Here is a 24,617-nt window from a genome sequence, read left to right on the forward strand (position 1 = left end):
CAGGCAGTTCCGCTATATTCAGTTCTTGGACCAGATCCTTGCGCTGCTTAGGGCTAAATCAGGAATTGCCTCTGCCTTTGTGAGTTTTAGGACTAGGTGCTCCAAGAAGCAATCACTAATGGTATCTAGAAATTTTATCTCTGCATCTCATCCTGAGGTGACATGTACCCTGTCAATATGGGGATAGTTGAAATCCCCCTTATTATTGGGTTTTTTGTAGCCTGTCTAATATCCCTGAGAATTTCACAGTCACCATCACCATCCTGGTCAGATGGTTGGTAGAATATTCCTACTGCTATACACTTGTTCTTCAAGCACAGAATTTGTGTCTATAGATGTTCTATGGTAATGTCTATGGCTTTCAACCAGTTGTGCACCCACCTTCTAGTAATTTCATATATTTCCCTAGTTTATTTAAAAGAATGTCATGTAGGACTGTGTCGAAAGCTTTACTAAAATCAAGATATATCATGTCTACTCCTTTCCCCTATGACCAGGCCAGCAAACCTGTTAAAGAAGGAAATTAGGTTGGTTTGGCATGATTTGTTCATGACAAATCCATGCTGGCTGTTCCTTATAACCCTATTATCCTCTAAGTGCTTACAAATTGATGGTTTAATAATTTGTTTCAGTCTCTTACCAGGTATCGCAGTTAGGCTGACTGGTCTATAATTCCATGCGTCCTCTTTGTTCCCTTTTTAAAGACAGGTATTATGTTTGCCCTTCTCCAGTTCTCTTGGACGCATCATCCAGGAGTTCTCAAAGATCATTGCTAATGATTCCACGATTGCTTTAGCTAGTTCCTTAAGTACCCTAGAATGAATTTCATCATGCCCTGCCAACTTGAATGTAGCTAATTTATCAAAATATTCTTTAAGCTGTTCTTTCTCTATTTTGGCTTGTGTTCCTTCCCCCTTGTTAATATTAATTGTGTTGATTATCTGCTCTCCATTAACCTTTTTAGTGAAGACTGAAGCAAAACAGGCAATAAACAACGCAGATTTCTTGATTTCATCAGTTATTAGCTCTCCCTTTCCCACTAAGTAGAGGAACCTACACTTTCCTTCATGTCTTTTGCTTCTAATGTTTTTAAAGAACTTGTTCTTATAGCCTTTTATGTCCCTTGCTAGGTGTAACTCCTTTTGTGGCTTAGCCTTTCTGATTTTGTCCCTATAAGTTTGCAGCGCAGGAACCAGAGTTGAATGTGATGAGTTATATAGTCATTCCAAATGAGTGTCAATAAAACATGTATTCATAACATACCATCATGTATTCTGATATTATTACATATATTGTGCAGAAAATCTCCTTTAGAACTGTTTTAGAGAGTTAAAAAAAGTAAGGACTCTTTCATATACCTTCACCTAAAACCAGGGTGTCTTTGTATCATGAGTAAAGCTGTACAGGCCTGGGAGGGAAAGAAACATACCTGTTTGAAGCTAAAAAAATGTTAGAAACCTCTAACAGTGACCTAGAATTAGAATTTCTATTCATACTACAACAGGATTTTAAATTAGCACATATCTATATACACACACACACACACAGCATGCATATATATATATATATATGTATAGATATAGCATAAATTAGCTGAATTATAGAGTATCAATAATGAGAGCAAAAATATCACAGTTGGTGTGCTTCTTAGTAAAGAGTTATGCAGCTATACCCAGGGCCGGCTCTAACTTTTTTGCTGCCCCAAGCAGCAAAAAAAAGCGCCGAACCCCCCCCACCCCGCCGAGTGCTGCGCCGCCGGACCCCCCCCAAGCGCCACGCGCCGCCCGCCCGCCAAGCGCCGCGCCGCCGGAGGCCCCCCCCCCCCACGGAATGCCGCGCCGCACTACCGAGCGCCGCGCCACCGGAGCGCGCCCCCCCCCACGGAATGCTGCGCCACGCCGCCGGAACCCCCCCCCCCCGAGCGCCGCGCTGCCGGAGCGCACCCCGACGAGCGCCGCGCCGCCGGAGCGCCTCCGCCCCCCCACGGAATGCCGCGCCGCGCCGTCGGAACCCCCCCCCGAGCGCCACGGCCCGTGCCGCCCCCCCCGCCAAGCGCCACGCCACCGGAGCGCCCCCCACCGAGCGCCGCCGGAGCGCCCCCGCCCCCCCCCGTGGAATGCCGCACCACGCCGCCGCCCCGCCACCCCAAGATTGGCCGCCCCTTACCAGGTGCCGCCCCAAGCATGTGATTGGTTGCCTGGTGCCTGGAGCCAGCCCTAGCTATACCAGTTCAATTTGTTACCCTCTTTGCTCCTGCCTTGATCATTTTAGTTATAAGGCATGTCATCTGGATACCTGTATTTCTCTCTTCTTTTTTTGTTTTGTTTGTTTTTTGTTTAGTTGAATTGCATTACCAGATTTTGTGTGATTTGTTCACTCTTTCTGGTGGTTTCTAAATACTGTAACAGAACTTTTCTGATTGCCCTGAAAGCTAAACTCTCTGCCCAGCAGCCAGCCGACTAGCCAGGTTAGATGCTAGGCAGATGCACAAGGCTGCTGTGGTGAAGGAATCCTTTCCCTCAAGCCACAGAGGGGCTACAAAACCTGGTCTAGTTTATTGGCTGAAGTAGGCTCTGCAGCCCCATCCCCCGCAGAACAGAAGACAAGAGGACCAAGTAGCAATGGAATCCAAAACCCTGTCTCTCCCCCAGAGCACCCAGAGCCTAGCCTTTCCTTCCCCACACATGCTGCAATGCAGCAGGTCCAAATGGGTTTTTACACCAGGCAGGGGATAGAAATTCGTTTTACCTACAAGACATTCCACATCCAGCCCATCCCATTTCATAGCCAGAGAAGCAGAACCTGAATTGTAATCTGTTTGTTGTAGTATTCCTTATCTAGATAGTTAGGAATCCTTTGAAAGTTATTCTAACAAACTAGCAATTTTCTTTGCAGTCAAGAACTAAGGATTGTTTTAAATAGTTGTTGATGGTGTGTGTATAAACTTTTGGTAACAAAGCATTCACAAATCCTCAAACATGACTGTAAATCATACCATACAATCTAGCAAAAAGACAGTTGAATTTGAACAGATTCTAAATGACAAGACCTTATTACTGCCATAGAAGTTCCAATTAACATATCACAAAAGACTTTCACAGACATCTTTGATAGAGGAAGTAATTTCCCCCTCTTCACCGTGGCAGTCCTAATAAAAAGATTGACCTTTACAAAATTGTCTTTAAAAGCCCACTGTATAGGGCAAAAATGTTATGCATTTTGTTTGCCAAACTGTGATGTCTTTACTTGTTAATTTTTCTTTGCACCATGTAGAAGTATTTCAACAGTACTACATTTCTATGCATTCCAGATGGACCGGACCCTAAGGCAGGATTTAACCCTGATATCACAGATGCACAATAATGAAAGGCAGTTAGGCCTCCCAGCTGTTCTCAAGCTGTTTGCTTGTTCATTTTGGCTGGAAATGAAAATGTATTGAGGGGCGGAGGGAGATGTGTAAAAAACCTATTAAACCAGGTGACTAAATCTCTCAAAAGACCAAGAACCAGTGAGCAGCAAAACTAGACAGGTGGTATGGCTGCTTGAATAACCTTCTCAAAGGATTTAAATTTGACACCCAGAAAAAGATTGTTGTACTATGAATTTGGTTGTGCTTCTGCATGAATTTGGTTGTGCTTATCCAGTATGTTGTCCATTTTGTTGTAGGACTGTACTTTGTGAAAAACATTAGTAGCCAGTGTTATTGACCTCAAAAATTTGTGGGATCAGATAAGGCATGCTGGGCTGGATGCTTTGATCTTAACTGTGAATGCAAACTTCACTTTGCATTGTCATTGGCAGGGAGATAGATTATCTAGTCTAACAAGTCTTTTTCCGCTTCTAAACTTCATCTGTTGCATATTGGATATTATTTTGCAAACCTGTACTGAATTATCTATGTAAAAAAAAAAAACATTCCACAACACCTGAAACAATCAGGAACTTTTGGCTTAGGCGGTCAGTTATCTATCTTATTTCTTTTACTCTTGTCTTCTTTCCCACCCCCTCTCTCTATTAATTTGTCTCATACACTTGTTTTATATTGTAAGCTGAGTCTGGAAGAGTGCTAATGTGCCAGTATTCAAAAAGGGCAAGCAGGATGGCCTGAGGGACAGTAGAACAGTTAGTTTGACATCAGCCCTAGGCAAAATAATGGACAAGCTGATATGGGATTCAGTTAATAAAGAATTAAGGGATAGGAATATAATTAATGCCAGTTATGTGGTTTAATGGAATACAGGTCTTGCTAAACAAACTTCATTTCATTCTTTGATGAGATTACAAGTTTGGTTGACAAAGGTATCTGCGTGGATGTAATATACTTAGAATTTTGTAAAAATTTGACTTTTGTGTGACATTCTGATGAGAAAATTGGAACTATACAATATCAGTATAACACACGTTAAATGGATTAAGAACTGGCTAACTGATCAGCCTTAAAAAGTAGTTGTCAGTGGGGAATCATCATTGAATGGGGTTTCTAGTGGGTCCTACAGGGGTCAGGACAAGGCCTGATGCTATTCAACATTTTCATCGGTGATCTCAAAGTAAATATAAAATCATTGCTGATGAAATTTGGGATAATGCACACGTTGGTGGAATGGTAAATAATAAGGATGACAAGGGAGTCATATAGATTGATCTGGATCATTTGGTAAGCTGGAACCACAGAGATGATTTGAGGGTGGAGAGAGTGACTTACAGCAAGAGACTTAAATGATGAGGCAGTTATATATCCAAAAGCTTTTCATAAGGTGTTTTGTCTGGTAATTCAGAAGACATGACAAGCCTGTACACTGATATTAAATCACAAAGTATACTTTCACTGCACTTGTTTAGCAAAAAAAATTGTTTTCTATTTCAGAGGAAGAAGCTGATCCAAACAGCATAGTTACAGAATATTTACAGGAGAAGAAAAAGTATGAAGATCTGCGGAAGCAACAGCCAAAGAAAGGGATATCTCGTGAAGAGCAGGTAGTTGCTTAAAATAATAAAACTGACACTAAGAAAAATCTATTTCACAGAAAACTCTGGAAAAGTTTCTTATCTCTTCAATTGTATTACACAAAATTTCACTCCAAGAGAAAGGTTGGCTTAATTCTTTAAAAAAAAGAGGACTCAGGGTCCCTTATGTGAGTTATTCAGGCATAGGTGCTGGTAAAATCTGTGAAGTTTCCAGTCAGTACTTCAGTCAGAACATCAATATTGCTATGCTTGAAAGTGCCATGAGTTTGCCCTAAAAAACTTCTGGAGAGAAGGGCTATCCACACAGACAATGAGGAGTCTCCGGTGGCACCTTAAAAAGCAACAGATTTATTTGGGCATAAGCTTTCATGGGTTAAAAAACCCACTTCTTCAGATGCATGGAGTGAAAATTACAGATATGCTTGTATCTGTAATTTTCACTCCATGCATCTGAAGTGGGGGGTTTTACCCATGAAAGCTTATGCCCAAATAAATCTGTTAGTCTTTAAGGTGCCACCAGAGACTCCTCATTGTTTTTGTGGATACAGACTAACACAGCTACCCCTCTGATACTATCCACATAGAGTTGCCCTTGTGTGGTGGCCATGACCTCCCATGCGCTTCTGCAAATGTGCTTTGCTAAGTTTAAAATAGATGGGGCTTTTAGATAACAAAATTTGAAATATTTTAAAATGTGAAACTGTAAAGCAGAAAATAACGTGTCCAAAATGCATACATTACACTTTTTACAAATGTTTGTATTTGGATACAAAGGTTAGGGGTCTACTACAGACCACCTAACCAGGAAGAAGAAGTGGATGAGGCTTTTTTTTAAACAACTAACAAAATCATTCAAAGCACAGAACTTGGTGGTGATGGAGGACTTCAGCTACCCAGACATCTATTGGGAAAATAACACAGCAGGGCATAGATTGTCCAACAAGTTATTGGAATGTATTCGATACAGTTTTTTATTTCAGAATGTGGAGAAAGCTACAAGGGGAAAGGCTGTTCTAGATTTGATTTTGATAAATAGGGAGGAACTGGTTGGGAATTTGAAAGTGGAAGGCAGCTTAGGTGAAAGTGATCATGAAATGGTAATGTTCATGATTCTAAGGAATGGGAGGAGGGAAAAACAGCACAATAAAGATAATGGATTTCAAGAAGGCACACTTTAGCAAACTCAGGGAGTTAGTAGGTAAGATATCATGGGAAGCAAGTCTAGGGAAAAACAGTTCAAGAGTTGGCAATTTTTCTAAGGGCACAAGAGCAAACTACCACACTGTGTAGGAAAGATAGGAAGTATGGCAAGAGACCACCCTGGCTTAACCAGGAGATCTTCAATTATCTGAAACTCAAAAAAGAGTCCTACAAAAAGTGGAAACTAGGTCAAATTACAAAGGATGAATATGAACAAATAACACAAGTATGTAGAAACAAAATTAGAAAGGCCAAGGCACAAAACGAGTTTAAACTAGCTAAAGACATAAAGGGTAACAAGAAAACATACATTAGAAGCAAGAGGAAGACCAAGGACAGGGTAGGCCCGTTACTCAGTGAGGGGGGAAAAACAATAACAGAAAATGTGAAAATGGCAGAAGTGCTAAATGACTTTTTTGTTTTTCACCAAAAAGGTTAGTAGCGATTGTATGTCTAACATAGTGAATGCCAGTGAAAATGAAGTAGGATCAGAGGATAAAATAGGGAAAGAACAAGTTAAAAATTACTTAGACAAGTTAGATGCTTCAAGTCATCAGGGTCTGATGAAATACATCCTAGAATACTCAGGGAGATGATTGAGGAGATATCTGAGCTATTAGTGATTATCTTCGAAAAGTCACAGAAGATGGAAGAGATTCCAGAGCACTGGAAAAGGGAAAATATGCTAATCTGTAAAAAGGGAAATAAGGACAACCTGGGGAATTACAGACCAGTCAGTCAGCTTAACTTCAATACCCAGAATGATAATGGAGCAAATAAACAATTAATTGGCAAACACCTACAAGGTAAGTTAACAAGTAACAGCATGGATTTGTCAAGAACAAATTGTGTCAAACCAACCTGATGGCTTTCTTTGACAGGATAACAAGCCTTGTGGATGGGGGGGGAAGCAGTAGATGTAGTATATCTTGACTTTGATACTGTCTAGCATGACCTTCTCATAAATAAACCAGATGGTGCTACTATAAGCTGGGTGCATAACTGGTTGGAAAACCATTCCCAGAGTGGAAGGGCATATCAAGTATGGTTCTGCGGGGATCAGTTCTTTGTTTGGTTCTGTTCAATATCTTCATCAATTATTTAAATAAGGGCATAGAGAGTACACTTATAAAGTTTGCAGATGATACCAAGCTGGGGGCGGGAGGGAGATTGCAAGTGCTTTGGAGGATAGGATTAAAATTCAAAATGATCTGGACAAACTGTAGAAATGGTCTGAAGCAAATAGGATGAAATTCAATAAGGACAAATACAAAGTACTCCACTTAGGAAGGAACAACCAATTGCACACATACAAAATGGGAAATGACTGCCTAGGAAGGAGTATTGCAGAAAAGGATCTGGGGGTCATAGTGGATCACAAGCTAAATATGAGTCAACACTGTTGCAAAAAAGGCAAACTTCATTCTTGGATGTATTAGAAGGAGTGTTGTAAGCAAATCACAAGAAGAAATTCTGCCGCTCTACTCCATGCTGATTAGGCCTCAACTGGAGTATTATGTCCTGTTTGTGTGCCACATTTCAGGAAAGATGTGGACAAACTGGAGAAAGTCCAGAGAAGAGCAACAAAAATAATTAAAGGTCTAGAAAACATGACCTCTGAGAGAAGATTGAAAAAACTGGGCTTGTTTAGTTTGGAGAAGAGAAGACTGAGAGGGGACATAATAACAGTTTTCAAATACATAAAAGGTTGTTACAAAGAGGAGGGAGAAAAATTGTTCTCCTTAACCTCTGGGGATGGGGCAAGAAGCAGTGAGCTTAAATTGCAGCAAGGGCAGTTTAGGTTGGACATTATGAAAAACTTCCTAACTCTTCAGGGTGGTTACACATTGGAATAAATTGCTTAGGGAGGTTGTGGAATCTCTATCATTGGAGATTTTTAATAGCAGGTTAGACATCTGTCAGGGATGGTCTAGATCAGTGTTTCCCAAACTTGGGACGCCGCTTGTGTAGGGAAAGCCCCTGGTGGGCCAGGCCGATTTGTTTACCTGCCCCGTCCGCAGGTTCAGCCGATCGCGGCTCCCACTGGCCGCGGTTCGCTGCTCCAGGCCAATGGGAGTTGTTGGAAGCAGCGCGGGCCGAAGGACGTACTGGCCACTGCTTCCAGCAGCTCCCATTGGCCTGGAGCAGCAAATCGCGGCCAGTGGGAGCCATGATCGGCTGAACCTGCGGACAGGGCAGGTAAACAAATCGGCCCGGCCCACCAGGGGCTTTCCCTACACAAGCGGCGTCCCAAGTTTGGGAAACACTGGTCTAGATAATACTTAGTCCTGCCTTGAATGCAGGGCACTGGACTAGATGACCTCTTGATGTCCCTTCCAGTCCTATGATTCTATTAATATAAATGTTCTGCTACTGAAAGAGATTGGAAACTTGAAGTTTAATAACTTCATAGCAAGGAATGATGGAGCTTTTAGTTCATGAAGCTGATTTAGCTCTAAACTAAAAAGTTCATGGAAATTTTGTAGCTCCAAAGGCCACACAGACACCTTTCCCTTCTGCTGGGTCCCAGTACTGCTATTGGGATGCCATTGCCCTCATCAGAGGGTTAATGGGCTAGGGAAAGGGGATTGTTTCCTCACTGTACCAAACATGAGGAGCCCCAGTCTCCTTTCCCATCTTCTTTGAGATCTCTTATAAAATCATAGAAGATTAGGGTTGGAAGAGACCTCAGGAGGTCATCTAGTCCAACCCCCTGTTCAAAGCAGGACCAGATCAACTAATCTTCTCCTAATCCACTTCTAACTCCAGTTTATGAGGGAGCCAGACCCCCTGTTGAACGTGTACTGGATATCTGCTAATGCAACAAAATGAATTTTACAACCCTTAAAGTGGCCAGGGGTTTTCTTTCCCCTGCTCACACAGACAAAGCCTCCACTGGGGGAGTAGGAGGAGGGAAGCAACTTGTTTGCATCCCTGGTCAAAGCTGTGGAGCTATTATGCTGTGCAAAATCTTTAGTTCTGAAATTTTTCGTCTCTCTCTTCCCCTCCCTCTTGTCTTAAACACAAAATATGGACGTTAAATGCAACCGCCTTTCCTAACCAAAAAACCAGACCAAACAAAAAAACCTATTGTTAATGCTACACTAAAGTAGTGAAAGCACTCATAAGCCGGGAAGTTCCCAAAGATAAGGTTGCTTGCACAAGGAAACTTGACTACATTGCACATTTATGATGTTTTCTGTTTCTGATTCCCATTTTTTAACTTTTGGGGAGAGACTTCAAAAAGTTTTCTTTTTTACTTTTAGAACTAGATTTAAAAAATAAAAGCAGTCATACAGAGGTCTTTTACCATACAAAATAACAGCTTTAAGTGACATTATATCATAATCACAGTATCAGTACAGTTACAGCAGTGATAGGCTGAGGCTTGCGAGCCGCAGGTGGCTCTTTAATGTGCCTCCTGCTGCTCTTTGCAGCACATGCTAATAAAACACTGTGTGATTTAGTTATTAACCTATCTAAGTTATTAACCAATTGTAGTTGGTAAAATAATAATACTTGGTCAGTTATTTTGCTGTGAGAATTTTTTGTGAGATAGATAGATAGTTATACACACAAAATATTTCCCCTCACATACTGTTACAGTTTTTTGGAAATGTTAGTACAGAATTGGAAAGGTTGTATCAGCACTGTAAAATACAGTATGTAAATGTCAACCAAATTAGGACATCAAAGCCTGAATTATTTTTAATTTATTTCATTGATTTCTTCACTAGAGAAAAATGACAAATCTCCACAGTATAATTGTCCTCCGTAGTCTGTGTTGTTTATTGATTATCTTACTCTTAGTAAGTAACTGCTCCTTTAAGTAAATATGCTTAAGGCATTGTAAATGACTGACCAGAGTTCATAACCTATAACAAATTCCTTACATTACTTCTAGGTATTAATATTTATAACTCTTACTAATATACTAATATACTAATAGCAATATACAGTTTGTTTATATCCACTTTCATAAATTATCTGGAGGTTGTTCTTTGCAGGAGGATTATTAATTTATCATCTATTGTTTGTTAAAATGATAGGAAATGTACTTGAATGACCACATTAAAAGCCAATGGTTTCATTCAGTTTGTTACACCATACCTTGCCTCCCAACATTTATATCATATGGTCATGTCAAAAAGGCAACATGGTAATCACTGATGGGGACGGAGAATTCGTGAACGGTGTGGGAGTATCTTCCTCAAATATGTTTTTTGAACAATTTCTTATCCACCTCAATTGACTACTCCTCAAGTAATCCAAACATAAGTGTATTGCGTATTTTATTGTTACAAAACTTCAGTAAAACAAAAGATATTTCATTTCAGACACTGGCGCTGCTGGACCGATTCAAATCAAAGCTAACTCAGGCAATAGCAGACACTCCTGAAAATGAAATGTCTGAACCTGAAGTAGAGGATGATGAAGGATGGTAAGGATTTTTAATGCATTATATTCGGGAAGGGCAAATCTGATTAGGGAAAAATAAGGCCTACTCCAAATTTTCACTCATCTTTGAACCAGAACCGTTTTTTTGTTTGTTTGTTTTTTCCCCCCCATCGCACTTACCTGTAGTGGTAGGTTCTCTTCTGGAGAAGGTTACACAGTCTGCTTCCCTATTCCTACTTCAGGACCTCTTCAGGAGGAAGCAAGGTAGTTCATTTTGTTTGCCAGTCACCCTCTCCCCAAAGTAAGTAGCAGGAAGCAGTAGCATCTCAGCTGAGATTCTGTTTCCTTCAAATTTAGTGCATGTCTATACCGTTATTTAATGCACAGCAAGCCAGCGTGCAAGTCTACAGCACACTAGCCTGCCATGTGCTAAATGGCTATGTGGACCCTGCTGCTGTACACTAAAAGTTCCCTAGTACGCTTTAATCTACTGCTGTTTTGAAAAAACTAGGCAACACATGGCCACTTAGTATGCAGCAGGCTACAGCATTGTAGATTCACCCTCTGACTTGCCATGCACTAAATCACTGTATTGACAAGCCCTTAGTGATATTCTGTACTTTAATCCCATGCAAATGTACATTACCTGCATCTGAAATTCCACAGCTAATGTGACAGGTTTCAGAGTGGTAGCCGTGTTCGTCTGAATCAGCAAAAAGAACGAGGTGTACTTGTGGCACCTTAGAGACTAACAAATTTATTTGAGCATAAGCTTTCGTGGGCTAAAACCCACTTCATCGGATGCATGCAGTGGAAAATACAGTAGGAAGATATTTATACACAGAGGACATGAAAAAAATGGGTGTTGCCATACTAACTATAATGAGAGTAATCAGTTAAGGTGGGCTATTATCAGCAGGAGAAAAAAGCAACTAATGTAATCGTACTCACTCTGAAGCATACTTTTCAGAAGCTACAGAGCCACCAACTTTGCAGTGAGCTAGTATAGCAGGATTCAGCTAAGTGATATCAATATCTTACTTCCTTGTTGCTGCTTTGGAAAGAATAAAAGAGCAGACAATGCCCCTTTGAAGAGGCTGGTGAGTAGCATCAGAATTTAGGGGAACCACGGCCTATTGGTAGGGATGAGGTGTGACCCAAGGAAGAAGAGAGTCAGGACCTGTCAGATTATGGGTAGTAAAAATAACCACCTAACTTTTAGATATTCATGTGAAACTTTTGCTCATCACTTCTTTATATACTATGTATATATGAGTAAAGTGTTTATGCCTATGCCAATCTGTGTAATAGCATATTTATTATTTATCTTCACATGTATTCGCAAGATATATAAATATATTAGCAGAAGGAGCCACACTGGCATGCCCCATTCCTACTGCATTTTCCATTCCTGTCACTGGGAGTTGATTTTTGCTTTACTGTTGACATTAGGAAGTCCTGACTTCCAGAACCATATACTCACTTCACAGGGGGCATTTCTTCTACAGAAATATATGGGCCAGTATTATTTTACTATTATGACTATTTCCATGCTTTTTGACATAATGATACTTTGGAAATACCTAAGTTTGTTAGTTTAATAAGCCAGGAAGCACATCCTCAGCTAGTGTATAGCTCAGGGGTGGCCAAACTGTGGCTCATGAGCCACATCTGGCTATTTTACCATTAAAGTGCAGCTCGCGGAGGCCCCCATGCCCTCACCCCATTCTTCATCTATTAGACTGGGGGAGGGGAGGGAAGCTTGGGACCTCTGCCTTGCAGCAGGGAGGTGGGTCTCGGGGCTTCAGCCCAGTTGAAGCTCCGAGCCCCATGAGGCACCTCCCTCGGGTCTGAAGCCCCAAGCCCTGGCCCACGACATGTGTGCCTTGTCTCTCAAATTTCTGAAGATTGTCGTATGCAGCTCAGAGGGCCGGTAAGTTTGGCCACCCCTGGTATAGCTCCACAGACTTAAAAGGAGCAGTGACAATTTACACCAGTTTTGTGTAAATATGTGTCACAGTTCAGGGCAACTACATCTGTATTTCCTCTCCATGGTCCCTCAGGGCTCCCAGTCTAGGCTCCTGGCTCCTCAGCTGTCACCTCTCTTGGGCAGAGACCTGCATCTCTATCCCTCCTGATTGGGCTTTTTCCAGGCTGCACAATTCCTAGCCTACAGTGATATCCCCAGCAAGCCAGACCACCCAAAAGGCCAGTGTCTGTGCTTTGCTTTCTTTCTAGAGGTTATGAACAGCGCAATTGCCTGTAGTTATAATTTACCACACAACAGCTCTTTATAAGCAAGCATGTTTATTCTTGAGCATTACAGAGAAAACATATTCAACCATAAAATAACCACACATGCTAAAAAGCTTACCAGAAGTCAACCCAACTCCAACCTGGGACTGAGGTAGGTTTTCCCCGTGGTTATAAGTTCATAACTGTCTCAGATTCAGAACCAGAACCCAAGCTGGGCAGAGCAGCCATTTTTTTTTATATAGCTCAGGCCTCTGAACTTGGTCTTCGGTAACAGGTAATCAGCAGACAAGACCCTCTCCACAGGGCATAGTTTCAAAAGGTTGGGTTTTTGTATAACCAAAGATGGAACACTTGAATTCACTTCCCCCTAAATATTCCCCAGGAAAACCACTTAACACTTTCTGTTTCAAAAGTCTGTTCTTGTCTGGCACATTGTTCAGTGTAGTCCTTTGAAACCCTTGGACTCACATCTGTCACATCTCCCGCCTCGAGAGGTTACATACAATCCTGGCCCACAATAATACATAAACCTTTAAGTTTGCACTGGCAAGGTCTGCACTCCTGTAGTACACAAAGCGGAGCAATGTAGATAAGCCCTAAGCAGTATATAAACTATATATATACACAACACTAGAGTGTTTTGGAAACTAAAATTAAACTTTGTTTTATTGGGAGAAAGGTTTGCTCTTTCTTTTCCTTTTCTTTCAGTGTCCTCAGCTGGACTGGGACTGATCCAATTGTGGCAAATTCGCATTAAAAATTCCTTGTCTCTTACTTGCAACCCACCCCTCAAAAGGCAGTGTTTGTACTTAAGATGATTTGTAGTAAATATTATGAGTGCATGGCATGTGCTTGTGTGATAGGCATAAATTATGTGATTCCTAGGCCATTTTGTCAGTCATGGTTGCTGCTTTTAAGGGAAGTGAAAGCTAGCCAGTATGCTGTGCTCTACTGTCAGGGTGTGTTATCTGAGGTAAAATTATTGTCTCTAAGATATTTTTATGTGTCCACATGAGTGGCCACACATTGAGGCATAATTTTCGTTTTCTGTCAAGATAGAAACCATTACCAATTTGTTATGTTTTCTTTTATTTGGCAAACTTTTCTCTTTGCATTTTTGGCTGAGCTGCTGTATTGGCATGGAGCACAGCAGACATTTGGGTACTTTTCAGCAGCATTCTACTTTTTTATGCAAAAAAAGAAATAAAAGAAATATGACTCTATTGTAAATAGTGTGCATGGTGTTTGATAATTATTACCAGGTTTTACTGTGTAACAAGGCAGTTGAAGAAGTGTTGTTAAGAGAGCTAAAGAGAAATACATGATATAGTTTTAATTTTAAATTTAGGGATCCTTACCAGGACATATACTGAGGTCCTTAGAAATTTATGACCGTTCTGTGGCAGTGATTACATGTACTGTTTGCAGCAGCAGAATCCATTCTTCTCTACAAAATTCAAGGAGTCTCAAATTTTTACAACCAGCAATGGACCCTATCTGTAGCCATATAATTCAAAAAACCTTCTACTGCATATAAATATGCCATACATAATGATAGAAAGGATACTCATATGACCATATCTATGAAGTCAGTAGACCATGTTGTGCTTTAGGTTTTGGCAAGAAAACTCTCATAGCACCTAGATGCCTAAGTCAGATTGCTTTGGCTGAAGCTTGTAGGTGGGTCTAGGTACAGACTTGGGTGCTTTGCACAGAGACTGCAGTTTTTGCATTGATTGATGGTGGTATATCAGGATCAGGTGTCCATGCTGATATTAAACCTATCAGCTGCCCTCAATAACATTGATCATGAGGTCCTGTTTACTTACCTGCTGACCCTTGAGCGGGGGCAGCCAAACTGTGGCTCGCAAGCCACATGCAGCTCTTTTACTGTTAAAGTGCGGCTCGCAGAGCCCCCCCCACCTCTCAATTCTCCACATATCAGACTGAGAGGGCGGAGTGCAGGACCTCTGCCTTGCAGCAGGGTGGAGTAGAGGCTTCTGCCCAGCGGGGAAGGGGGTCTTGGAGCTTCTGCCTAGCAGGCAGCACCTACTGGGGCTCAGGGCTTCATCAGGAGCTGGGCTGAAGCCCCAAGTCCCGGCCCCCGGCAGATGTGCCCCGGCTCTCGAACTTCTGAAGATTGTTGTATGTCGCTCGGAGGGCCAGTAAGTTTGGCCACCCCTGCCATAGAAGGGAGCAGGTGGAGCTATGGCTTCATTCTTTTCTCTGTCAGAGATCATCGAGGGTACAGCAGTGGATAGGACAAAGCCAATCACATTGGCTTCAGTTGTTCCTCTCCACAGAGTGATCAAGTGTGACTGTTCCTTCTCTTTTAAAGGCCTTCATATGTGGGGTCCCACAGTGACCCATACTATCCCCTCTTCTCTTCAATATCTACATGCACCACTGGGAGAGATAGTGAGATGTGTTGGGTTTGGCTGTGAATAGTATACTGATGATACTCAGCTATATATCTCATGGTCAACTGATGCAACCACCACCATTACTAAATATCAGATCACCTACAAGAAATAAGTTTATGGATGAAGAGCAGTTGGTACAAGCTGAACCCAGGCCAGAGTTAAGTGACACCAGTCAGAAAGGGGAAATGCTTTGAAGAACTAGTCAAGAAGCTGTTTCCACCTTCTATTGAAGGCATGCAGCCCCCATTCATCAAAGTGCTGTGAAGCTTTGGGGTCCTGTTTGACTCTTCACTAACCTTGGACAGCCAGATAGGAGAAGAGGACCGGGTCACAGTGATCCATACATTTGTCATCTCCACCTACCATGGATTACTGTAATTAAGTGTCTGAGGATGAATGTAAAGATGATGCACCAGCTCCAGCTAGTACAGAATGTGGTTGCCCACCCTCTCCATTGATTAGGCCACTGTGAGCACATCAGAACTATGCTCAGGTCCCGCTAGTTGCTCCCAGTCAGCTTCCAATGACAGTTCAAGGCTTTGGTCCTAATTTTCAAGGCAATTAATGGATCAAGTCCCAGCTACATTAAAGACTTCATTTCAATGTATGAACTGCCATGGAATGCCTGTGCTCCTCAGTACAACACAGATCACAAAGCCTGCACCGAAGTGCATGAGAGCTGAGGATAAAGCGTTATCAGTCAAGGGGATCCAGTTATGGAACAGATTAAATGTAGGATGGATCTGGACTCTGAACTGCTTCCACCTCTTTCTCCACACTCCTGGAAGTGTTAAAAAAAAGAATCTGGTGCTAAAAGACACTTTCTCAGGGCCTTTTTGACACTATCTTGTAGGGGCCTATACTAATCCTAGTCCCTGGTCCAAGATGCTCTTCGTTGGTGCCAAGAATCTATGAGAAGAGCAAGAAAAGATAGCAGCAGCATTCTCAAGACTGTGTACACGCCTCTTCTGGTTCCAAGAAGACTGGAACCATGAGTCCATTGGTGCTAAGAGATCTATTGCAGCTGAAGGGATCTATTGCAGCTGTCACAGGAACCACATTCTGTGTGGCAGAAGCACATCTTGGTGTGGATATTGAATTCTATGGTGTTGCCCAATTAATTGTCTCCTCATACTCGATTACAGGTTCTGAGTCCAATTCCAGGTCTAGAGCCACCATTCCTTGTAGGTAGTAATCCTGACAATTCCTCTGTTTTGCAGGAGGGAATTTCAATTAGTCCAATTTTCATATTTATCTACTGCTCTACAAGTACTTAACAAATGTGTTAAAGTGGCAGCAACTCACCTAAGAAGGCAAGGTGTCCACATCTTTCCATATTGCTCATAAAAGCAAAGTTGCAAGAAGAGCTCCAGTCTGCTCTGTGCAACATGTGGACAGCTCGTTCAATCTCTAAGACTGAGGATAAACCTAGAAAAGTCACAATTCATGATCTCAGCAGATCATGTCCAGTTACAGGCTGTATTATCACAAAGATCTACCTGGCTTAGCACAGATTCCAGGATATCTTCAGCACTGTCCACTTGATTCAGAAACAGCTTTGAAACCAAACCTTCAAATTGCTAGGTCTCCTGGCATTCTGTGTCCTAATTAGAGCTGGACAGGACCCAGCAACACAGCACCTAACTCACACAAAAACCCTAGTGGGATTCACAAACTAGATGTTCCCTTGCCTATGTTGTTTTTGGGGCTCAGTTTGGTAAGTGTGCTCTCAGCAGTCAGTTCCTGAAAACCAAGAGTCAGGCTGCTTTGTCATGCCTACTCTAGCCTGGGGAATGAAAGAGAAAATGCTGCTCCAGTTCATGAACACAAAGATAGATTAGAGTCACGTTTGTTCCCCTCCTTTTCAGACTGAAGCCAACGTACCTTGGCTAGACTGGAAAATCAGCCTTAGCAAGAGAGATCCAGTATGGGGCCTATTGATTTACCAAGCTACCTTTAAAAAAGGAATTATCAAAATATTTCTTTGATTGCTACAGGCCCCTTTAAAGAATAAATTAATACCAGAGATCTGTATTAAAAACACATTGGAAAGAGGGGGGTTTCTACTCTGGCAAAAAATAAATGTTTATTTGGGTCTTTTTATTGCCACTAAGCTGGTAAAAAAAAAAAAAAAGCAGTAAATCCCTTTCTTTCCTCATCCTTGCCCCACCCCAGCCCCACACTGCCAGCATATGATCAAAACCTCCATCATTTAATTGTTCTCCCACTGTTGAATGTGTGGAAGATTGTATTTGATCAAAATGGTCCTTCTGCCAAAGTTATACTACTTATTGCTAATGTTTCTAGCAGTTGTCCATGCCAGAGAAATACAGTTTTTATTTCTCCATGTCTAAGTTTATTTGGGCCAGGCATCTGGGCTTGGATTTGGCTCCTTGTTCACTTAACACATTCAGAGATGATCCACGCTTTACTCTAGGGATGTCTAGCATTGCATTTACTGCCTCAAAATCTTATGGTTTATTTATTGCTAAGCTAGTGAAAGATGAAGAAATAATATATTTTCAGTGTCTAACAGCCCAATTTAAGCGTCCGAGGTATTGTATACCATTTTTGCCTACATACACTCACAACGTTATCTGGCTTTGTAACATGTAGGCAACATGCATTTAGCTATATACAGAATTTTTGAGGGGTGGGGGTGTGCTAAATAAAATTTTGAATTTTAAGTTATGAAAACTAGAACAGAGTGCAGTTTAAATGGAATGTGATTTTGTTCCAAGGAAACCCTACCCTCTTCCCCATCCTGTGGCCCACATGATATAGTGTTGCACAGTTGGCTGGGTTCATTTGGGGAGGGGATTTGCTGCCTTCTGAAGTATCAGGTACTGTACAGGCTATTGCTGGAGACAGGATATTAGACTGGATGCATCACTGGTTTGTTCCGGAATGACATGTTCTTATAGTAAACGCTGTAAATTTTCTCTACATTTGTACACTGTCTGGGACAAAATCTGGAATTTACATTAGAGTATTCCACACTGATCTGTTCTACAAGCATGTGTTCTCTGTTTAAAGCACCCCTCTTCTTTCATCAAACTACTTAACATACTTTGTGAAGGAGGATAGGGAAATGCAATAAATATGTTGTATGTGTGGTTTATTACTGATAAGTAGGGCCCTAACAAATTCACGATCCATTTTGGTCAATTTCACGGTCATAGGATTTTTAAAATCTTGTATTTCATGATTTCAGCTATTTAAATTTGAAATTTCATGGTGTTGTAATTGATGGGGTCCTGACCCAAAAAGGAGTTGCGGTACTGCTACCGGCAGCAGCACTGCCTTCAGAACTGGGCAGCTGGAAAGCAGCACCTGTTGGCTGGGAGCCCAGCTCTGAAGACGGAGCCACCGCCAGCAGCAGCGGCACAGAAGTAAGGATTGTATGGTATGGTATTGCCCTTACTTCTGTGCTGCTGCCTGCAAAGCTGGGTCCTCGGCAAGCAGCCACCATTCTCCAGCCACCCAGCTCTGAAGGCAGCAGCGCAGAAGTAAGAATGTCAATACTGCAACCCCCCTAAAATAATCTAGTGACGCCCATGCAACTCCCTTTTGGGTCAGGAGCTGTAGTCTCCATGCTGTAGAGAGAGCCTAAATCGCTGTTGTTTTTACATGTGGGTGATTCTGAGGTCATTACAAAACCAAAATAGTCACATTTTCTCACTAGCATCATGTCATGTCTTTTGGACCTAATGGGCTTTCTATGGATAAATGCAGTTACTCACAACTTGAATCTTATTTTAAGAGAAAAATAGTCCTTAATGACCATGTTGAGTAACATTTAAAAAAAAAAATTAAAAATGAGGCAACAAGCCTCTGGTGCATTAGTCCTTATAAAGAAAATCTTTTTTCTTCCTCTCATCAACCTTGTTCTTTGCGAACAATAGACTATTTGCAGTTTTAACCTGGAGATTACATAACGTTCCAAATTCTCAATTTTAATTTTGCAATAAATACTTTTGTGGTGAAAACTGAGAATTCATGTAATTTGATGAAAATATCTGAGCTGAATATTATGTTAAGAATCCCTGAAAAAGTACTTGTCCAGAAAGATATGTATATCTTATGCTGCAGGCTCAGGCCAGGAGAAAACACAAAAAAACATTTTTTTCAGGGTCCTTCCTTGATATTTTAGAGGACCCACAAATTGCTGGTGTGATAATGTTGTTTCCTCCAGCATCCGTTCTGGCAGTGGAGTCACCTGGAAAGTGAACTACTTGTAGTAAAATGAACTACTTCAACACGCAAGCCTAGGTGATATCTGTTCAACACTTCAAAGAAAAATGTTCATTCAGCCTAGACCAAAGTCTTTTCTGCCTCTAAAGGAAGTAGTAACAAGAGTTGTTGATTAACTGATCCAAATGGATATATTTAGTCATTCTTCTGGGGTTATATGCTAAATATTCTGAAGGAAGTAAGTTGATCTGATCTTTCGCCAGTGGTTGTTATATACAGTATTCCCTTCCAATGTGCTAGTCAGTGCTATGAGACATCTATGATCTGACTTTAATACAGATATAAGTTTATTAATTAAATTTTCAGTTTTCCTTACGTAAAATTTGGGTAATTTTTGCTCTATGCATGAACCTTAATAATAGCCCAAGATTTTTAGTTTTGAATTATCTTCTATTCAGTAATTGTTCTTCTTGTTTGGACTTTAGACACTGTACATCCTTTATTTTAGTTCGACTAATTATTTTTCACAGTTTTTGTACTCACACTCTATTGCCTTTTTATTAAGTAAATACACCCACTTTGCTTTTTTTAATATGCTCTCAGCTTTTCAGGTCTTTCAGAAGTAATGTAGCCCACCAACAGTGTTTAAATTGCACCTTTGTCTAGACTGAAATTGTAATGACAATTTAAGGTGATTTCTGTGCGTCAGTATTATAATGATCCTCTGAGGTCAGTCTAAAATCAGAAAAAATATATGCTAGTTCCATCTACTAAATTAAGGCTAATTTGTTAATGAGCTATGTTTCTTTAAAAGAGGTAAAAACTATTCAATATTGTCTTGGGATATGGAATAATAAAGCCAGTTCCACAAGTTAATCATTTTATATAGAGGACTAAAAGCACAATTATTTTGGTTTAAAATTCCTTATCAATATATTGTGTGATGATTTTCTCGGTATTATCTTCAGTTTTCATTCTGCCTCAGCATTAATTCAATAGTCTGGATGATTAGAAAAGCATACTATTCAACAGATGTTGGAAATGTTTTTCTAACCATTCCAGGACATGTGGTACTCACCATGATTAATATTTTTAACATCTTTATGTAGTGACTAAAAATTAGTATTCTGCTGTCTGTGAGCAAAAGAGCCTTAATTCATTCTTTTTAATGAAGTTGTCAATTTAGTGAAACTGAGGCAAGGGAGCTGGAAGGTTCTGTGACAGCACAAGAACTTGGAGGAGAGCAGAGTTAATCTGATAGTGGGGAAGAGGAACACAGGAATGGGCAGAGGTGAAACTAAGGACAGTGTAACAAGACAGATAAAGTAAAATCAGTTGGCAGTGGACAGTTAAGTCACCAATAGATAATTAGTGTCAGTGAACTGCAAAACTTATGGAAATGATAAGATGGTGATTGGTAAAATATGTCCATGATGTATGGAAACATGATATAGGGAGAGACCATATTGCTTCTGTGGCAATGGAATGGGTGCTACTGGGGTAAGGGCTTTCATAGCTTGATATTGTGGATGGATGGATGGACAGAAAGCAGCAAGTCCTGGCGGAATGCTGCATGGGGACATGGTTTTTACAACACCAAGTGGCTCACATAAACAAATGAGACCACGCTCAAGCAGATGTATTCAGGTGAGGTTCAGATTTGGTGTCTCTTGGTCTAGGTACTTATGTGTACCTAGTACTTGTGTACCCTCTCTCCCCCCCCCCCAGTACTCTAGTATTTAAGCACCTCCCAAGCTTTTAAGAACAGAGATTAACAAGCTCGCGCGCTCTCTCCCTCCCTCTCTCCACAGCTTTCAGGAAAATAGTTTAATTATTTTGGAAGTAGGAGTTTGTGGTGGGTGGGTGTGTGGGTGTGCGTGCGCGCGCGCGCACACACAGGGTATAGCATCCAAAGCCAAATGGATACCTAGATAATGTTAAGATATGACAGATGGGAAATGGTGATGGAACTCCTCTAGAGTCTTCTATTGCAAGGAGCAATAGTGGTGGATGCAGGCTGCCTTAGGAACAGGTAGGGCCAGTCTTATGGGTGGCCAACATGGGCGACCGCCATGGTCAAGAGGCTGCGGAAGGGCTATGCCCACCTGGGAGGCAGTGGGAGGGGATAAAAGGGGCTCTGGGGCAGGAGCCAGGCACTCACGTGCCTACCCTCTCCACCCTCCCAGCAGCATGACACCTGCAACACCACCATCACTCCACCTGCTGCTGCTCTGCCTGCGAGCGGCCGCCCACTGCTGGGGAAGCAGTACATAAAGGGCGCCAAAGAAAGTTCTCCCAGGGCACCGTTTTCCCTAAGGCAGACTCTGGGAACAGGGCACATTTATTGCCTGTCCCAGTAAACCAGGGCTGTGCCTACACTCAGATTTTTGTACAGTTCTCTCACTTGCTGTAACACCAGATCAGCTCCACTGGTACTAGCAATGGTGGGAGCACTAGTGTATATTGGCAGCCAGAGCAGTTCTGAGAACCTTGTTCTTAGCTGTGGTACGTCAGCTCAGAGGAGAGGGGCTGCAGGCTTCGTTTGGTTTTACATTTCTATAACATTTCCTCTTTTAAAACCTTCTGGTTTTTCACATTTCTTTTGCCATTCTGGTTTTTATTTTGTTTGTTTGTTTGTTTTTGTGTCTCAGTCCTGTGTTTTCTCTCATTTTCTTTCCTTGATTTGAATTCTTTGCTTGTTTTCAATTTTCATTCTTTTACCCTTTTCTTCCTTTTTATTTTCCATTATTTGCATTTTGGTCAGCCTCCCTTTATTCTCTTTGTTTTTGTTACTCATTCTTTTCCTTTTTCATTCTTTTCCTTTCTTCCTCAATTTATTTTTCTTTTTGGTTTCTTCTGTTTCTCCTCTTCTTATGCCACCCATTACTCTGCTGGAAGTGAAAAGAGTGCCAGTGAGTTCATTCTTCCAGAACAGCTAACTTTTTTTTTCCTAGGAAGAGAAACCTCTTTTGCTTTGATCTGTGGACTCACTCATCTGTTTTGTCTGTCTGTTCATATGGGCTACAATTCTATCTCCTGGCTATATATCATGAGGGTGACAGGAGGAAAATGTTGCAACATTTTCTCTGTTATTCATGCTTGTACTTTCTGAATACTCTGATTTCACAGTATTTTCAGGAAAGTTTTATGTTATAAGCAGGGCATAATTTAAAGAAAGAGGAATCTGAATATCACTCTGAAAAAAGTGGCATTTTGCTTGTGGTCAGCATTGGACTGAAGGAACATAAACAATAGAAGAAAATTAAGTTCCATGTTAGGCTATACCTAACAAATTATTTAGAAATCCTTGTAGTTATATCCAGAAGTATACTCAAACAGTGATCAGAATATTATAAACCCCAGCTGTTTTCTCCTTTACCTCACTGACGGAGTGAACTGACAATCCATATAAAATATAGTGATGGTAATTTACAATATTCATGTCTTTGGTATTTATTGTAATATTCATTGTGATGAACTTATTTGATCTAAATGTGGAAGGGATTTGTAGTTTTTGTACATGTTCTAGGCGTGTATATGTCTGCTAGTGGGAGTTTAGCACTCAGGTCCATAGAGGGGCTATTGTTAATTAGAATGTGAAAAGCTGTGGCTTGCTTATTTCAGTGTCTCTTGATAGCGGAAGCAACAGTCACATTCTTAGCCAGTCTCGGTTTTGTATATACACCTACTTTTAGGTAAAATTCATATTTGTGCTTTTAGCTTTAATAGATGTACAGTGGCCTGATTTTGACATGCAGACATTGGTGTGCACAAATTTTGAAGGCACTCAAAATGAAAGATGGCAGAACTTGTTCCCTTCGCTATTTGCAGCTGAGTTCTTCACTGGAACACTTGCCTACCAATGGAGACTTAGATGCTAGGAGACTTTAGGCACCTGCAAGGTTAAGTGGCAGCTGAGCGGGGGGGTTGAGAATGTTGGCGGCACCTAGTTGTTGGACTTGGGCACATAAGCCCATTTGTGTATCTAGCTCAGGGGTGGACAAACTTTTTGGCCCGAGGGCCACATCTGTGTGGGAAAATAGCATGCAGGGCCATGAATGTAAGGCTGGGGCAGTGGGTTGGGATGTGGGAGGGGGTGTGGTGTGCAGGAAGGGGCTCAGGGCAAGGGGTTGGGGTACAGGAGGGGTGCAGCAGGGGGCTGAGGGCAGGGGGTTGGGGTGCAGGAGGAGTGTGGGGTGCAGTGGGGGCTCAGGGCAGGGGGGTGCAGGCGGGCTGCGGGCTCAGGCCCAGCACTGCTTACCTTGAGCAGCTCCGGGGTGGCAGTGGGGCTAAGGCAGGCTCCTTGCCTGCCCTGACCCCGTGCCGCTCCCGGAAGCAGCCGGCACCACGTCCCTGCGGGCCCTGGGGGGAGAGCAGAGGGCTCACCGTACTGCCCTCGCCTGCGGGTACCTCCCCTGAAGCTCCCATTGGCCACGGTTCCCCGTTCCCAGCCAATGGGAGCTGCGGGGAGAGGGGAGCGGTGCCTGCAGGCAAGGGCAGCGCACAGAGCCCTCTGCCCCGCCCCGCCCCCCCTCCACCAGGGGCCGCAGGGATGTGGTGCTGGCTGCTTCTGGGATTGGTGTGGGGCCAGGGCAGGCAGGGAGCCTGCCTTAACCCCACAGCACCACGGGGGTGGCAATCCTGTGGGCCTGGTCCAAAGCTTTGATGGGCCAGATCCAGCCCACGGGCCATAGTTTTCCCCTGATCTAGCTTCTTGGTCTGAATATTTTGGCAGGTTTTCAGCAAGCTCTCTATTAGAAGTCAGCTGTGAGCTGAAAATGTAAATTGCTTCATCTGTTTCTAGAATCTTCTGCAAAGAAACTGATTTCTTCCACTTTTCAAATACAGAAGAAAACAAACGGTTGGCGTGTGTGTCATAATAGCATAGAGTGAACTGTCAGCTACTGGTGATAAGCATAAGTTGCAGAGTGGGGTTTTCAAAGTACTAACTCTGGGAGATGAAAAAGTAGAGCCATTAGCACAGTGACTGTAGACAAATTATCTGGGCAACTAGCTGTTTCACAAAAAAATATAGGGTTTTGATCTATGTAAAATTTTCTTAAGACCACCTGCATATTTGTTGAACAGAATACTTAGCCAATTGCTTGGCAATGCAAATGTGGAGCTAGATTCAAGCTAGATGCAAAGATACTCAGCATCACCATGCCTAATTTTTTGGTG

At 42.0% G+C, this 24,617-nt stretch overlaps 1 protein-coding gene across 2 annotated transcripts in view; it reads left to right on the plus strand.

The window, feature by feature from the left end:
* Positions 1-24,617, plus strand: part of LOC135880534 (spliceosome-associated protein CWC27 homolog) — a 210,076-nt gene that overhangs the window by 172,983 nt on the left and 12,476 nt on the right. For both annotated transcript variants that reach the window (XM_065406860.1, XM_065406861.1), the window contains 2 exons: positions 4,865-4,974; positions 10,503-10,606. In XM_065406860.1, the coding sequence (XP_065262932.1) occupies positions 4,865-4,974; positions 10,503-10,606 (214 nt within the window). The remainder of the gene's footprint in view (positions 1-4,864; positions 4,975-10,502; positions 10,607-24,617) is intronic.

The sequence above is a fragment of the Emys orbicularis genome, chromosome 6 (genome assembly GCF_028017835.1).
Source record: "Emys orbicularis isolate rEmyOrb1 chromosome 6, rEmyOrb1.hap1, whole genome shotgun sequence".
Taxonomy (NCBI): domain Eukaryota; kingdom Metazoa; phylum Chordata; order Testudines; family Emydidae; genus Emys; species Emys orbicularis.